This window comes from Myotis myotis, unplaced genomic scaffold (assembly GCF_014108235.1).
Source record: "Myotis myotis isolate mMyoMyo1 unplaced genomic scaffold, mMyoMyo1.p scaffold_m19_p_80, whole genome shotgun sequence".
NCBI lineage: Eukaryota > Metazoa > Chordata > Mammalia > Chiroptera > Vespertilionidae > Myotis > Myotis myotis.
The window spans coordinates 62,897-80,940 of NW_023416391.1; the positions used below are offsets into that span (position 1 = coordinate 62,897).

At 56.9% G+C, this 18,044-nt stretch overlaps 2 gene segments (V, D, J or C); both read right to left on the reverse strand.

Moving 5' to 3' along the window:
- LOC118662407 overlaps positions 1 to 17,648 on the reverse strand; it is a 78,047-nt gene extending 60,399 nt beyond the window's left edge. The window contains 1 exon segment of the C gene segment in view: positions 17,580 to 17,648. Within this exon segment, the coding sequence occupies positions 17,580 to 17,598 (19 nt within the window).
- On the reverse strand, positions 5,660 to 17,533 carry LOC118662406. The segment is given in 7 exon segments: positions 5,660 to 5,889; positions 5,973 to 6,088; positions 8,552 to 8,884; positions 9,242 to 9,556; positions 9,824 to 10,162; positions 10,241 to 10,558; positions 17,195 to 17,533. Coding segments are annotated over 6 exon segments (1,356 nt in total).
- Positions 17,649 to 18,044: the final 396 nt, after the last annotated feature.

Consider the following 18,044-nt stretch of genomic DNA (forward strand, 5'->3'; position numbering starts at 1 on the left):
GATGCTAAAATCCTCAGCAAAATCCTAGCAAATCGGATTCAGCAATACATCAGAAAGATCATACACCATGACCAAGTGGAATTTATCCCAGGGATGTAAGGATGGTACAATATCCGCAAATCAATAAATGTGATACATCATATAAACAAATTGAAAGACAAAAATTACATAATCATATCAATTGATGCAGAAAAAGCATTTGACAAAATCCAACACCCTTTCTTGATAAAAACTCTCAGCAAAGTGGGAATAGAGGGGACATACCTCAACATAATATAAGCCTTATACGACAAACCTACAGCCAACATCATACTCAATGGGAAAAAACTAACACCATTTCCCCTAAGAAAGGAACAAGACAAGGATGCCTACTCTCACCACTCCTGTTCGACATAGTATTAGAAGTACTAGCCATAGAGATCAGACAAGAAGAAGAAATAAAAGGCACCCAAATTGGAAAAGAAGAAGTAAAACTATCCTTATTTGCAGATGACATGATACTATACATAGAAAACCCTAAAGACTCCATCAAAAAACTACTAGACCTAATAAATGAAGCTGGCAATGTAGCAGGACACAAAATTAACACCCAAAAATCTATGGCCTTTTTATACACCAATAGTGAACTCACAGAAAGAGAAATGAAAAAAACAATTCTATTTACCATTGCACCAAAAAAAGTAAGATACCTAGGAATAAACTTAAGCAAGGACCTAAAAGTCCTTTACTTGGAAAACTATAGGACATTGAAAAAAAAGATAGAGGAAGACATAAACAAATGGAAGAACACCCCATGTTCATGGATTGGTAGAATCAACATCATTAAAATGTCCATACTACTGAAAGAATGTATAGATTCAATGCAATACCTATTAAAATACCAATGGCATATTTCAAAGATCTAGAACAAACTCTCCAAAAATTCATCTGGAATAAAAAAAGACCCCAAATAGCCACAGCTATCCTGAGAAAGAAGAACAAAGTTGGAGGATCACAATACCAGACATCAAACTATATTACCAAGCCACGGTTCTCAAAACTGCCTGGTACTGGCACAAGAACAGACATATAGATCAATGGAACAGAATCGAGAACACAGAAATTGACCCCAACCATTATACTCAATTAATATTTGACAAAGAAGGCAAGAGCATACAATGGAGTCAAAACAGCCTCTTTAATAAATGGTGCTGGGAAATTTGGTCAGATACATGCAAAAAAATGAAACTAGATCACCAACTTACACCATACACAAAAACAAACTCAAAATGGCTAAAGGACTTGAATGTAAAATGGGAAACCATAAAAACCCTACAAGACTCCATAGGCAGCAAAATTTCAGACATATGTCATAGCAATATCTTTACAGACACAGATCCTAGGGCAAGAGAGACTAAGGAAAAAATAAACAAATGGGACTACATCAAAATAAAAAGCTTCTGCACAGCAAAAGAAACCATCAAAAAAACAAGAAAGCCCACTGCATGGGAGAACATATTTGCCAATGTTATCTCTGATAAGGGTTTAATCTCCAACATTTACAGGGAACTCATACAACTTAACAAAAGGAAGATAAACAATCCAATCAAAAAATGGGCAAAGGACCTAAATAGACACTTTTCCAAAGAGGACATTCAGAAAGTCAAAAAACACATGAAAACACGCTCAAAGTCACTAATCATCTGAGAGATGCAAATCAAAACAACAATGAGGTATCATCTCATACCTGTCAGAATGGCTATCATCAACAAATCAACAAACAAGAAGTGCTGGAGAGGATGTGGAGAAAAAGGAACTCTCCTTCACTGCTCGTGGGAATGCAGACTAGTGCAGCCACTATGGAAGACAGTATGGAGCTTCCTCAAAAAACTAAAAATGGAACTCCTATTTGACCCAGTAATATCACTTCTAGGAATATATCCCAAGAAAACAGAAACACCAATCAGAAAGGATATATGCACCCCTATGTTCACAGCAGCACAACTTACCATAGCTAAGATCTGGAAACAGCCTAAATGCCCATCAGCAGATGAATGGATTAGAAAACTATGATACATCTACACGATGGAATACTATGCTGCTATAAAAAAGAAGGAATTCTTAGCATTTGCAGCAGCATGGATGGAACTGGAGAGCATTATGCTAAGTGAAATAAGCCAGTCGGAGAAAGAAAAATATCACATGATCTCACTCATTTATGGATAATAAAGACCATTATAAACTGATGAACAAAAATAGATACAGAGGCAGAGCAGCATCGAACAGACTGTCAAACTACAGCGTCAAGGCTGGGGAGTGTTGGGGCGAGTAAGAGATCAATTGAAGGACTTACATGCATGCATATAAGCACAACCAATGGACACAAGACACTGGGGGAGTGGGGTGAGGGCATGTGCTGGGGGGTAGGGGAGGCCCGGGAAAGGTCAATGGGGAAAAAAGGAGACATATATGTACTACTATTTGTAATACTTTAAACAAGAAAAAAAATGGGTGTTGGATTTTGTCCAATGCATCTATTGATATGATCATGTGATTTTTATCCTTCATTTTGTTTATGTGATATATCACATTTATTGACTTGCAAATATTGTACCAACCTTACATCCTTGGAATAAATCCCACTTGGTGGTGGAGTATGATCTTTTTTTTAAAAAAAATATATTTTATTGATTTTTTACAGAGAGGAAGGGAGAGGGATAGAGAGTTAGAAACATTGATCAGAGAGAAACATCGATGAGGTGCCTCCTACACACCCCCCACTGGGATGAGCCCGCAACCAAGGTACATGCCCTTGACCGGACCCTTCAGGCGTCCGCAGGCCGACGCTCTATCCACTGAGCCAAACCGGTCAGGGCTATGATCTTTTTAATGTAATGCTGGATCTGATTTGCTAATATTTTCTTGAGGATTTTAACATCTATATTCATAAGGGATATTGGTCTGTAATTTTCTTCCTCTGTAGTGTCTTTATCTGGTTTTGGAATTAGGATAATGCTGGAATCACATAGTTCACAGATCTAGAAAAACAGAATGGAGAGCCCAGAAATTGACCCATGCCATTATGGTCAACTAATATTTGACAAAGGAGGTAAGAGCATGCAATGGAGTAAAGACAGTCTCTTCAATAAATTGGACAGGAAAATTGGACAGATACATGCAAAAAAAAAAAAAAAAGAAATTGGATCACCAACTTACACCATACACAAGAATAAACTCCAAATGGATAAAAGACTTAAATGTAAGTCACAAAACCACAAAATCCTAGGAGAAAACATAGGCAGTAAAATCTCAGCATCTCACGTAGCAGAATTTCACCGATACATCTCCCAGGGCAAGAGAAACAAAGGAAAAAAATAAACAAACCACATCCAACTAAAATGCTTCTGCACAGAAACCATCAACAAAATGGAAAGGGAGCCCACCGTATGGGAGAACATATTTGCCAAGGATACGCCTGGTAAGGGGTTGATTTCCAAACTGTGTAAGGAACTCTTACAACTTAACGGAAGGGAGACAAACAATCCAATTTAAAAATGAGCAAAGGACCTGAGTAGACACCTCTCCAGAGGGAACATGCGAATGGCCAAGAGACAGATGAAAAAATGCCCCAAGTCACACTGACCATCAGAGAGATGCAAATTACAACGATAATGACATTCCACCTCACACCTGCAGGAATGGCTACCATCAACAGTGAATGCACCAGCCGGACAACAAATCAAAGTTTCTCTCCCAAATCAATTACAAAACATTTAATGGGGCTTGCCCTCCAGGCGTGAACTTGCTTGGGCCCATGGCTTCCCTTCCGCCCCTCTCCTCCCTCTGGGGTGGGAATGCCGGCCCTGGGGCCTTCCTGCCTGCAGCCCGAGTCTGCGCCACAGCCCTGCAGCTGGGGAGCCCCTGGTCCCAGGATCCCTCACTCTTGTGACTCACCTGCCTGGTTTCGCTGAGATTTGGGGCTGAGAGGGGATGGTGGATGGGTTAGGCCTCCGGGGGGTGTTGGGATGGGGTATTCTGCGTGTGAGAAAGATGTGACTTTGGGGAGCCAGAGGGTGGACTGCTGTGGCTTGAGTGTGTCCCCCAATTTATATCCTGATGTCCTGCCCGCTGGTACCACAGAAGGCACCTTCTTTAGGATGATGGCGGGTGTGATCAGTGAGTTAAGGTGAGGGTGCCCTGGATTGGGCTGGGCCCCCATCCAGTGTGACTGCGGGTTTATGAGAAGGGGATTTGGGGACAGACACACACGCAGGACGTGCGGTGGAGGCACAGAGCACGCCAAGGCCACAGAGTGGGAAGGAGGGCCAGCCACAGGGGACACCCGCCTCCGCCTCCATCTGACCCCACAGCCCGGCAGGAGGCACGTCTGTGGTCTAAGCCGTCGGGCCAGTGCTGCTTTCCCAGGCGGCCTTCGGACACTCACGGTGCTGTTCTGCGGTCCAGCCCAAGCGCATAAGAGCCGCCAGCAGTGCTGCGTGACCTCGCACTGCCTGGGCCCTGCTGGAGCCCCTGTGCCCCACGGGCTGGGCCTGGACGGGATCCACTTCATGGAAACGAATCCGGAGCCTGGAAGCTGTCAGACTTGCCCTGGGACCTGTGTCCTTTTCCAGTTCTGCTGGGGACAGTCACCCCGCAGGCCCAGGCTAACGCTCAGGCCTGAACGCCCCGCGTCTGCGGCCGCCCTGCGAGCCCAGGCGGTGCCTCTGCTCCTGGAAGTGCCTCCTCCCAGAGCCGGGCTCAGGGGCTCCTGCCCTGGCCCCTCCTGGGACCCTGGCCCTGCCAGGTCTGCCCTGCCTGCCCCCGGGCGGCCTCTGCCCAGGCCCTGGCCACCACAGCGGGCCTGGACGCTGCATGGCCCGTGGCCGCCCGGCTGTGCGCCGCTGGCCCTGTGAGCCCCTGACACGCGCCCCATGTTCCCTGTGCATGGCTCCTGCCTCCTGGCACCTCACGCCCTGCCCTGGCTCCTGGCCCGGCTGCCACCTGCCTTGTTTTGGCCCCAGAGTGGATGGCGCCTTTCCCTTCTGTCCTGTCTCTTGGTCAGGCATGCTCTAGACTGGTCACCGGGTCCCACGGACACACCCCAGACACTTGGCAAGGTTGGGACAGATGGAGTGGCTGGGCTTTCCAGGAACGGTGACAGGCAGTGAGACCCTGCTGACCACGGGGAAGTGATGCTGGGGAGCCCAGGCCTGCGTCCCCCCAGCTCAGCCTCGTCCTTCAGGCTGATCTGCCCCCACCCCAGGCCTGGGCAGAGGACATCCCCCTTTCCCATGCGCCCCCTGTCAGAATGAGGCTCATGCAACAGGCGGGTGTGGTTTGGGGTGAAATAAGCCAGTCAATGAAAGAAAAATACCAGGTGATCTCACTCATTTATGGCTAATAAAGACCATTATAAACTGATGAACAAAAATAGATACAGAGGCAGAGCAGCCTCAAACAGACTGTCAAACTACAGTGGCAAGGTCGGGGACGGTTGGGGGCGGGAGGTAAGAGATCAGCCGAAGGACTTGTATGCATGCATATAAGCACAACCAACGGACGCAAGACACTGGGGGAAGGTGAAGCGGGGCAAGGAAACATATGTAATACTCTTTGTAATACTTTCAGCAATAAAACAAAATTAAAAACAAACAAAAAAACCATCCACGAGGACGCAGTGTCACAAGGTAACATGCACATATTTATTTCAAGGCGACAGGGCACACACTGCGCAGCGACCCCGGCCAAGCGCTCGGCTGCGGGCGTCCAGGGAAGCGGCTTCCTCGCGCTGGAAGCTGGAGGCGGCTCAGGGGGTTTATGTACAAGGGCCCAGCGGCAGGCCGGGCCGGGGTGCAAGGCGGCGGGCTCCCCCTCCTTATGTCCACGCTCCTGCCCGGCGGGTCACTTCACCTGCGGACGACAGAGGCAGCGTGAGGCACGGCTTGGGCGGGGCTGGGTGCCCCTGAGCCCGGCCCTCCAGCCCGCCCGCTCACCTTGAACAGGGTGACTGTCGTGCTGTAGAAGAGGCTGAGCAGGAACAGGACGATGAAGGTGGAGGCCATGGTGTTGAGGTTCTCAAAGCCCTCCTCATCGGCGCTCACCTCCCCCCCTGCAGGGACACAACACGGGGCTCAGTGCTGCACCCCAAAACCCCCTCCCAGGCCACCCATCTTCCCGCTGCCCAGGGCCCTGGCGGTGCTGCCCCCAGGAGGGCAGGGCGGGGGGGGGGGGCTGGGGGCGGCAGCAGAAGCGGAGGGCAGCAGGCAGGGGCCCTGAAGCGCTCAGGCTGTGCCTCTAGCGGGGAGGTCCGAGCCTGGCGCAAGCTGGGTCCCACAGCCGCTGGGAGGCGGGCAGAGGCCCCTGTCCTGAGGGACCTGGGTGCAGGTTGGTGACAGCAGCTCACAGACACAGGGGTGGGCGCAGTAGGGCTGGGATGGGGGGACCCAGTGGAGTGCATTCAGGTTCTTGGGTTCTCCTAGAGGGGGTATGGCCAGGGACACTTGGGGTGACGAAGCTGGGAGTGGGGCCTCCTATCCCCTGTGGTTGGAGGTGGCAGTTGGGGCAGGCACAGGTCTGGGCCCGAGGGACCATACTTGCTGCCTCAGTGGGACCCTCATTCTCTCCTTCTTGGAGTGGAGGGCGAGTGTGGGAGCCGTGCGGGGCCCTGGCTGGCTTGTCTGCCCCACTAGGAATCATATCTCTGGGACCAAGGGGTCTGACAGACACCCGAGGCTCCGGGCAGAGTGAGGCTTTGCTGGACAGACAGACACATACAGTGGGGTCTGGAGCCCCAACACAGATGGGCCTTTGAGGCAGCATCTGGAGCCCAAGACCCCAAAGGGCGAGGAACATGGGTGTCTAGGGGGTGACCAGGGGGCACAGGACCCCAGGCCCCTGTGCCCCCCACTCCCTGCTGCAGGCGGTCTCTTTTCCCATCAGGTGTGTCCAGGGCCAGGTGTCTGCGGGGCAGAGCCCACTGATCAGCCTCCCTGCCTCCCGGACACACCGACTACTTCTGTTCACAGGGGGGTGCAGGTCCTGCTGCTTCATCAACAGCCTGGACAGGGCCGGGTGGCCCCGAGGAACTGCAGCCCTCCCGCCAGGTGGCCCCCTGAGCCCCTGCCCAGGGCCTGGGATGGTGCCCTGGTCAGAGTCCGGGCTGGGCTGGCCCCTGGGTGCACCTCCAAGGGGAGACAGAGGACAAGCAGGCTGGGCAGGAAGCCCTGCAGCAAGCGCGGTGCAGAGGCAGGCGTGTGCAAAGGCACCGAGTGACCAGGGCGCACAGGCTGGACATCCGTGTGTGTATGTGTCCGTGCGCATCTGCATGTGTGTCTGCATGTGCATGTGCCTGTGCAAATGTGTTCTTGTGTCAGTGTACACCTGTGCACCCATGACTCATCCGTGTGTGTGAGTGCCCATGTGAGAATGTGACTGTGTGTGCATGTGTATATGAATGTGCATTAACTGTGTCTGTGTGCATGCATGTGCAGGTATCTCTGTGTGCATGTGTCTATGCCTCTTCATGTGTGTATGTGTACATGTGCCAGTGTGCCCATGTCCATTGCACGTGTGTCTCTACATCCATGTGCATTTGTGCTTCTGTGTATGTGTCCATGTATGTGCATGTGTGTATGAGTGTGCACGTGTCTGTGTGCATGAATGTGTAGGTATTTGTGTGTCTGTATCCATGTCTTTGCATGTCTCCATGCTCCCACATCCACTGCATGTGTCTCTTTGTTCATATTCATGTGTGTATATCCATGCATGTGTGCCTGTGTGCTTCTTTGTGCATATGCTCATATCTTTGCAGGTATCTCTGTGCATACATGTATGTGACACTGTGAACACACCCGCACATATGCACATGTGTGCATATATGTACCCATGTGCCTATGTCTTTGCACACCTGTGCACATGCACATGTGTTTGTTTGCCTATGTTCACAATATGTGTGTCTGTGTCCATGCCCATGTGTGTGCATGTCTCTGTGTGTGCCTGTGTCCAGGTGCCTGTGTGCCTTTGTGTGTGTCCATATCTGGGCATGTGTCTGTGTGCATGCATGCATGTGTGCACATGTGTTGTGTGCCAATGTCCACAGCATATGTATCTGAGTCCGTGTGTGCATATCTATGTCTGTGTGCATGCATGCATGTGTCTCTATGTGTGCATGTGTGCATGTGTGTTGTACACCCATGTCCTGTGAGCCCATAGCAGCCGTGGAGAGGCGGGGAGCATTGGCACTGTCTGCTGTGAGCACTCTGTAGGGGCTCAGGGCTTTGAGCGGCAAGTGGGATACCAGTGGGTGAGGCAGGGGTGGTGGCAGCACAGCCGTGGCCCCAGCAGGCAAGAGCATTGCTCACTCAGGATCAGCATCTTTTGAACGGATCTTTTTATTTCTAGTTTTTATAGAATGCAACACCCCACCCGTTGACACAGTCAGTTTGCATACATGCACACACAGCGACAGGTCAGCCAGAGGCTCCGGACCGCCCTTGCGGGGCAGCCTGGGGTCAGTGGCAGGTGCTGGCCACGTCAGACATGACCAGGGACACGTTGTACAGGGTGGGTTTACCGGTGGACTTGTCCACGGTCCTCTCGGTCACCGAGTACGGCAGGGCCTCGTGGGCCACGACGCAAGTGTAGGTCTCCCCGGCGCTCCAGTCCTCCTCACTCACAGTCAGGATGCTGTGGACGAAGTACAAGCCAGGGGCCTGGGGCTCGGGCACTGGGGCGCTGGTCACATACATGTCGGAGGACACGGGCTGCCCTCTCTGCAGCCACTGCACAAACACGTCTGGGGGCGAGAAGCCCTTCACCAGGCAGGTGACCGAGGCCGACTCCCGCAGGCTCAGCTGCTCCCGGCTGGGCGGCTGCATGTACACCGCGGGCATGTGCTTGGCGATATCTGTGGGAAGAGGGGCAGGGTGAGCTCAGGTCAGGGGCAGAAAGTAGAGGGCATTTGTGTCTGTGTGTTTTAGTGTACGAATGTGCAGGTATCTGTGTGTCCGTGTGCATATGTCCATGTGCATGCGTCTCTCTGTCCATGTCCATGTGTGCATGTCTATGCGTGTGGGCCTGTGTCCATGTGCATGTTGCATGCCTGTGCGTGTGGGCTGGTGTCCATGTGCATGTTGCATGTCTGTGCATGTGGGCCTGTGTCCATGTGCATGTGTGCCTCTGCTCCCAGGCCTGCCATGGGGTCCAGGCTCTGGATGCAGTGTGTGGGAGGGTCTGGGTGGCGGGAAGGGCAGGACAGGCCTACCCTTGGTCTTGAAGATGGTGTGCTTCAGCGGCGAGGGCAGGTCCGTGTGGGTCACTGTGCAGGTGAACTTCTCGCCTGACTCCCAGTCCTCCACGCACACCGTGGCCTTGCCTATGGCACTGAAGGTGGCGTTGGGATGGCTCTCAGAGATGTTGACGTGGGTTTTCACCTCCTCATCCTTCTGGCGGGTCCAGGTGATGCTCAGGCTGTCATAGGTGGCCAGGTCCGTGACCAGGCAGGACAGAGTGGCCTCCTTGGTGAGGAAGATGCTGGCGAAGGTCGGGGGGATGGTGAAGACTCGGATGGTGGACGAACCTGGGGCAGGAGAGGGGGTGGAATCAGGACAAGGGGTCGACTTGGCCGAGCCTCTCCTGGGCCCTGGGGTCCTGCCGGAGGGGACACCGGGCCCTGCCCGACAAGTGGCCCCTAGTGGTCCTGCGAGGCCCCCTCCCCGCCCCTGGCCTCTCTGGGAAGCCAAGGCTTGGGGAGCTGCCGGCCTCGTCGGGGGCAGGGTCTGCCGACCCGAGTGGACACCTGCGTGTTGGGGTCTCCGCCCTGGGCCCTCGGGGCAGGACCACTCACTGGGGCCGCACATGGACGACACGTTCTTCTGGTAGATCAGCTCCTGGTGCGCCACTTGGCAGGTGAACACGCTCTGGCTGAGCCAGTCGCTCTCGGTGATGGTCAACGTGCTGGTGACCCTGTAGGTCACGGGGCGGGCTTTGCGCTCGACCTCTGTGCTGCCCGTGACGAAGCCGGAGTTCAGCTGCTTCCCCTCCTTCAGCCAGGACACCGCGATCGTCTTGGGGCTGAAGCCCGTGGCCTGGCAGATGAGCGTGGACGTGCGGGGGCCGGGGCCGGTGAAGGAGTCGCGGGGCGGGACGAAGACGTTCACGTGGGGGGGTAGCGGCTCGCCGCCAGCTGCAGGGAGGGGACAGCGTCAGCCAGGCTGCCCGCCCCCCTCGCCCGCCCGTCCGCCAGGGGGAAGGTCCTGCTCACCTTGGAGGGGCACTTGCACTACTTTCTCATTGTTGGTGTGTGTGACCTTGCATGTCACGAACTCGTCCGTGCCCTGGAGGATGTCGGCGCTGGGCAGGAGCAGCTGCGAGCTGGCCGTGTACTTGCCCCCCCACAGGGTCGGTGGGAAGCTCTGGATGTCCTGGTTGATGATGTCGCTGGTGTTCTTAAATTTCCAGGAGAAGGTGACGGGGCTGGGCAGGAAGTCCTTGGCCAGGCAGCCCATGGCCACCAAGCGCTCATCGGACACGGAGTTCCCGCAGGAGACGAGGGGGAAGACGTTGGGGGGAGACGTGCTCCCTGAGGACCCGAGCGGGACAAAAGAGAAAGGGGAGTGAGAGGATGACTTCCCAGACGTGGCTGGTCAGGGGTCGGGCCCCGTCGCCCCTGAGTTGCCCCTGTGGGGCAGGCAGCGTGGCAGGCCGGAGCCCAGGCCAAGGCTCGGGTCTAGGGAGACTGCCACGGCCCCCACCCTCAGGAGCCGGTTCTGAGCCTGGGGGGATGAGAGCGGCTTTTGCTGGAGCGGCAGGTCTGGCCCTTCTTCCCCCGGCAGCGCTGTCCACAGATGCAGGAGCCCGTGCACCCAGCGCCCGGCTCACAAGGTCCAGGCCCAGTCCAGGGCCGCCTTCTCTCTCAGCACTGCAGCTGTGTTCAGCCCCAGCACCCGGGAGCCCTGGGCAGCGGCCAGCGAGAGAGGGGCCCCTGCGAGCCCAGCCCTCACTGCCGCGGCTTGCCACATGGAGCCCAGAGCTGGGTACCTTGAGTCCAAAGGACGGTTGTGTGATGGGGGAGCGAATACAGGCTCAACTAGACACTAGCTAAGCTCACCCAGCTCAGCTCACCCAGCTCCCCCGGCTCAGCTCACCCCACCCAGCTCAGCCCAGCCCAGCTCAACCAGCTCACCCAGCTCAGCTCACCAAGCTCAGCTCACCCAGCTCACCCGGCTCACCAAGCTCAGCTCACCCAGCTCACCCAGCCCAGCCCAGCTCACCCAGCTCACCCAGCTCACCCAGCTCAGCTCACCCAGCTCACCCAGCTCAGCCCAGCTCAGCTCACCCAGCTCACACAGCCCAGCTCACCCAGCTCAGCTCACCCAGCTCAGATCAGCCAAGCTCAGCCCAGCCCAGCTCAGTTCCCCCAGCTCAGCCCAGCCCAGCTCACCCAGTTCAGCTCAACCCAGCTCAGCTCACCTATCTCAGCTCACCCACCAGCTCACCTCACCCAGTTTAGCTCAACCCAGCTCAGGCCAGCTCAGCCCAGCTTAGCTCAACTCAGCCCAGCTCACCCAGCTCAGCTCACCCAGCTCAGATCAGCCAAGCTCAGCCCAGCCCAGCTCAGTTCCCCCAGCTCAGCCCAGCCCAGCTCACCCAGTTCAGCTCAACCCAGCTCAGCTCACCTATCTCAGCTCACCCACCAGCTCACCTCACCCAGTTTAGCTCAACCCAGCTCAGGCCAGCTCAGCCCAGCTTAGCTCAACTCAGCCCAGCTCATCCGGCTCAGCACAGCTCACCCAGCTCAGCTCAGCTCACCTGGCTCAGCTCAGCACAGCTCAGCTCAGCCCAGCTCAGCTCAGCCCAGCTCAGCTCAGCCCAGCTCAGCTCAGCCCAGCTCAGCTCACCCAGCTCAGCTCAGCCCAGCTCAGCTCAGCCCAGCTCAGCTCAGCTCAGCCCAGCCCAGCTCACCCAGCTCAGCTCACCCAGCTCAGCTCACCCAGCTCAGCTCACCCAGCCCAGCTCACCCAGCTCAGCTCACCCAGATCAGCTCACCCAGCTCAGCTCACCCAGCTCAGCCCAGCCCAGCTCAGCCCAGCTCAGCCCAGCTCAGCTCAGCTCACCCAGCCCAACTCACCCGGCTCAGCTCACCCAGCTCAGCTCAGCTCACTCAGCTCACCAAGCTCAGCTCAGCCCAGCTCAGCCCAGCTCACCCAGCTCAGCTCACCCAGCTCACCCAGCTCAGCTCACCCAGCTCAGCCCAGCTAACCCAGCTCAGCTCACCCAGCTCAGCTCACCCAGCTCACCCAGCTCAGCTCACCCAGCTCACCCAGCTCACCCAGCTCAGCCCAGCTAACCCAGCTCAGCTCACCCAGCTCAGCTCACCCAGCTCAGCTCACCCAGCTCAGCTCACCCAGCTCAGCTCAGCTCACCGTGCTCAGCTCACCCAGCTCAGCTCAGCCCAGCTCAGCCCAGCTCAGCCCAGCTCAGCCCAGCTCAGCTCACCCAGCCCAGCTCACCCAGCTCATCCAGCTCAGCTCACCCAGCTCAGCTCACCAAGCTCATCTCAGCCCAGCTCAGCCCAGCTCACCCGGCTCAGCTCACCCAGCCCAGCTCAGCTCAGCCCAGCTCACCCAGCTCACCCAGCTCAGCTCACCCAGCTCACCCAGCTCAGCTCACCCAGCTCAGCCCAGCTAACCCAGCTCAGCTCACCCAGCTCAGCTCACCCAGCTCACCCAGCTCAGCTCACCAAGCTCACCCAGCTCACCCAGCTCACCCAGCTCAGCCCAGCTAACCCAGCTCAGCTCACCCAGCTCACCCAGCTCAGCTCACCCAGCTCACCCAGCTCAGCTCACCCAGCTCACCCAGCCCAGCTCACCCAGCTCACCCAGCTCAGCTCACCCAGCTCACCCAGCCCAGCTCACCCAGCTCACCCAGCTCAGCTCACCCAGCTCACCCAGCTCAGCTCACCCAGCTCAGCTCACCCAGCCCAGCTCACCCAGCTCACCCAGCTCACCCAGCTCAGCCCAGCTAACCCAGCTCAGCTCAGCCAGCTCAGCTCACCCAGCTCAGCTCAGCTCACCCAGCTCAGCTCACCAAGCTCAGCTCAGCCCAGCTCAGCCCAGCTCAGCTCACCCAGCCCAGCTCACCCAGCTCATCCAGCTCAGCTCACCCAGCTCAGCTCACCAAGCTCATCTCAGCCCAGCTCAGCCCAGCTCACCCGGCTCAGCTCACCCAGCCCAGCTCAGCTCAGCCCAGCTCACCCAGCTCACCCAGCTCAGCTCACCCAGCTCACCCAGCTCAGCTCACCCAGCTCAGCCCAGCTAACCCAGCTCAGCTCACCCAGCTCAGCTCACCCAGCTCACCCAGCTCAGCTCACCAAGCTCACCCAGCTCAGCTCACCCAGCTCACCCAGCCCAGCTCACCCAGCTCACCCAGCTCAGCTCACCCAGCTCACCCAGCTCAGCTCACCAAGCTCACCCAGCTCAGCTCACCCAGCTCACCCAGCCCAGCTCACCCAGCTCACCCAGCTCAGCTCACCCAGCTCACCCAGCCCAGCTCACCCAGCTCACCCAGCTCAGCTCACCCAGCTCACCCAGCTCAGCTCACCCAGCTCAGCTCACCCAGCTCAGCTTACCCAGCCCAGCTCACCCAGCTCAGCTCATCCAGCTCAGCCCAGCCCAGCTCTTCTCACCCAGCCCAGCCCAGCTCAGCCGGCTCAGCTCAGGAAGCTCAATTCAAACTGGTTCAGTTCAGCTCAGCTCAGGCCACCTGGAGCAGCCCAGGGCAGCCCTGCTTAGCCCGTGGTTCTGGTCAGAAAGGCTCAGACCACCCGACCTGCTCACCTCAGCTGAAGCACCTCACCCTGGAGTTCTGTGCCGCTGGGCTCAGCCCAGGTCAGTTCCTTCCCGGAGCCTCTTCCTGCCTTTCTCCCCTGATACACCTGCTCCCACCCGGGCCCTGCTCCGGCTGGCGTTCGGCCCCCAAGCAGTGCCAGTCACTGCCCCCCAGCAGCCTGGTGAAAGCACCCCCCCTGCTTGAAGTCAGTAAACATCGGTGGGGCTCGGGGAGCACTGGATCCGGAGAGTGGCTCCCCGCCATGTGCCCCAGCATCAGCCTCTGCCTTTAACCACGTTCCCGCCAGAGAAAAATCATCCCTTAAAATGGCCAGGAAATGCATTTTTCTCATCTCGCCACCTAAACCCTGCTCTGTAGCACAAGGCTGGCCACTTTCTAATGCGCGACAATGACCTCAAGACCGAAGCTGTGCTCACAACTTAGGGAAAGACAAGGTTCGGGCTTGTCTGAGCCACACCGTCCGCACCGGGAAGGCACGGGCAGCACTGGCCACTTTTCCCTGGAAGGTTCTCTGGGGAGAGGTCACTGGGAGGCACCCACACAGGGCAGCTCGAGGGGTCACACACAGGCTCTCCGCCTCCACTGGGCACCAGTGGTCCAGGATCCCCCCTCAGGTGGAGGCAAAGCTGTCACACCCTGTGGCCCAGGGGCTGGCAGCGGCAGCCACTCGCATGTCCGGGGGGTGGGGGGGAGAAGGGGGGACGGGAGGAGGGGAGGCCTTTGTCCTGCAGCAGTTCCTCCAAATCCACTCCTCACTCACTCGGGACTAGGACTCGGACTGGGTCACTGGGGACTCAGGAGAGCGGCCGGCTGGCGGCGGAAGCCGGGGCTGCACCTTCTGGCCCGGGGCTCGGCCGCTCTCAGACCCTCCACCTCCACCCAAACAAGTTCAAGTCGCAGGAGGCCTTGCCACGCGCCCGGCCCCTTCCTGCCGGGAGACCCGCCGGCCTTCCTCTTAGTGCACGGACTACCAGGCTTCGCCGAGCCCACACGGTTCACCCGCAGTCTGTCCTCAGGGGCACACTTGGAAGTCGGTCTGGAAGCAAAGGCCCCTTTACCAGAAATCGCCAGTGCCCCTTCCTCACGGAGAGAAAACACTAACTTAAAGAAACAGGACAGTCCCTGTGAACCCGGTGGCGGGGGCGGGGGGCGCGGTGAGGGGCCACTGGCAGGCCCAGCGGGTTAAAAATAGGCACATGGGCCCGGCGAACGGCCCTGGGGCGGTTTCGTGTCTCACACATGTTACTTTGAAAATGCATATAAATGAGAAGCCGGGAAGCGAAGTCCGAGAAGCGAAACCCAGATGCTGAAAGAGGAACTCCTGGTCCCCGCGCCTCCGCCTTATCGCAGAGCCCAGCCGCCAGGTGTTGTTTGGCTCCAGCGACACGTTTAGATTTGTGGGCAAAACCCCCGAAACCACGTCTCAGCACCAGAAGCTATAAATGTGTCAACCGTGTTTCCTTGCCTCCGAAAATAGCCTCTGGCCGGCCCGCTTCCGGCCGCGGCTGCAGGTGCGCGGCCCCAGCCACCGCCGCCACCGGCTCCGCTCCATCCGAACAGCCCTCAGCTCAGTGAAAAGTCATCTGTCTTTGTCAAAACTCAGCCCTGACCCTTCCTCTCTGTAAAAAAATCAATAAAATATATTTTAAAAAATTAAGAAAACAAACAGGAGGCAGCTGGTCGATGTTTCTCTCTCATTGATGTTTCTAACTCTCTATCCCTCTCCCTTCCTCTCTGTAAAAAAAAATCAATAAAATATATTAAAAAAACCCAAAAAACTCAGCCCTGAATCAGGGCCCACGGCTCCCAGTCACCGTTTCTCGGCCAAACTGGCACCACTATCAATTCCAGAAAGACATGATTTCCAATTATTAATTAAATAATAAGATTTTTAAAAATTTAGTGTCCTTGAAAATCTCTCACATTTTAAAGTCACACTTTTCTTGCCCTGGCCAGCTTGGCTCAGTGGATAGAGCGTCAGCCTGCGGACTGAAGGGTCCCGGGTTCGATTCCAGTCAAAGGCACATGCCAGCCCGGGTTGCGGGTTTGATCCCCAGTATGGGCTGAGCAGGAGGCAGCTGATCAATGATTCTCTCATCATTGATGTTTCTATCTCTCTCTCCCTCTCCTTTCCTCTCTGAAATCAATAAAAAGTATATTTAAATAAAAATAACAACAAAATAAAATGAAATAAAATAAAGCCACACTCTCCCCAACCCTGTCTTTCAACTCGGCAAGCAAAGTGTTTCCTCGGAAAAGCTGCCTCCCTCGGCTGAGCCCTCGGGCCTTGGCCCCATCCCGGCCACACGGCCCTCCTCGCCAATAAAGAAGTCTAAATACAATCTGGAAATTTTTAAATTAAATTAAAAAAAAGTAATAGACTTGAAAGAAATTAGATTATAGAAAAGTAAAGGACTTGAAAAGAATGAGAACTTGCCTCCTCGTTCTGAGGACAGTGTTCCCCTGAGCCGCCGGCTCCTGGTTCTGCAAACACCCGATTCTGACCGCGAGAATGTCCCGCGGCCCCGCTGGCCCTCGGCCGGCCCGACCGCTCGCCCCGGCGCGGCCCCTCAGGCCGGCAGCCTCTTTCAGGGGCTCAGTGACTCCCAGACAAGCGCGCTAGTTCAGTCTCCAAAAGGCGCCCGAAAATCCAGAGGCTCTGAGGTCCCTGCGCCCCGGCCCCTGTCCTCCCTGGTCGGCCTGCCCCGGCCCCCGGCCGGGGGGACACGTCCCGAGGCCCAGCCACTGGTGCCCAGAAAGACCCACCCAGAGGAACAGAAAAGAAAGGCCCGAGAAGGGCCAGCGTTCTTACCTGAGGAGACGGTGACCAGGGTCCCCTGGCCCCAGTAGTCCATACTGTAGTAATCACAACGGTGCAATCTCCATCCTCACCCCACAAAAACGGGGGCGGGGGGGCGCTGGCCCGGCATCGCCGGAGGCTGCCCGGGGACCTGCACTGTCTCCGGGCGCCATGGGGAAGCCGACCACCCAAGTCCCTGTGGTCCGGGGGGTCCTGAGCCCCTCAGCCAGCTGGTCCCCGAACCTGGCCCCACGAAGCCGGATCCCCGGCTGCCCGGCCCCGGGCCCTGAGCCCACAGCCTTGACCGGACTCACAAGTCCCAGCGATGCACCGGCCACTGCCGAAGCGGGCACGGCGGAGCCCACAGGGCCGGGCCGGGCTGTCACGTTGCCTCTGCAGTCTCATGTCGCTGTCCTCGGGGAGGGGAGATCGGTCTCCAGCCCCACTGGGGGGACCCTCTCCCCGGCTCCCTTTCCTGACCCCCAAAATGCCTCGGCGTCTCCGATATCCAGACCCGACCCCTGACCTCCCCAAGTGCAGCCGCAGTGGGGCGGCGTGAGGACTCACCTGAGGAGACGGTGACCAGGGTGCCCTGGCCCCAGTATTCAAACGGGTCGTCACATTGTGACAACCGCGCCCGGGTCCCGGGCAAGAACCGGTGCCCAGCTCGGGCCTCACGTCCACCTCAGGTTGCGCCCAGGAGGGCAGAGGGGACCACAGGGCCCGGAGGCCAAGGGTGGCCGAGACCCAGAGAGACCCCCGGCTGCAGAGCCCGGAGGAGAGACTCTGAATCGTCCTCTGCGCCCAGGGAGCCATGGTGCCCCCGGCTCCTTCCTGAGTCCCCAGGCTGCCCCGGTCCTCCTGGACCGGAGACCCAAACACACTCATTTTCCCCAAAAAGCATCAAAAACCCTCCAAGAGAGAGAGGAGAGAGAGAGGGTGGGAGACTCACCTGAGGAGACGGTGACCATGGTGCCCTGGCCCCAGTAGTCAAAGTAGTCACATTGCCCTGGGCTCCCTGAGGCCACGTACAAAAACCCGGCCCCGCCTGGCACCAGCCACCCCCGCAAACCCCTCTCCTCAGGACTCCGCACCCCGAGGCTCACAGCCCTCTCTGCCTCCACCGCCCTGTCCCCCTCCGGAGGCCGTCTGCAGAGCGGAGACCCCAGTGGCCGCAGGGGCAGCCCCCTGAGGGGCCCCACACAGAGAAAAAAGTTAAATCTCTGGAAAGTCCTTTCCTGCCCCGGACAGAGGAGAGAGGAGAGAGGAAAGAGGAAAGAGGAGAGAGGAGAGAGGTGGGGACTCACCTTGGGAGACGGTGACCAGGGTCCCTTGGCCCCACACATCAAAAGCATCGCACGGGGACACAATTCCCAGGCCCCCCAGACATAAACCTGCCCCCGGACCCCAGGCTGCT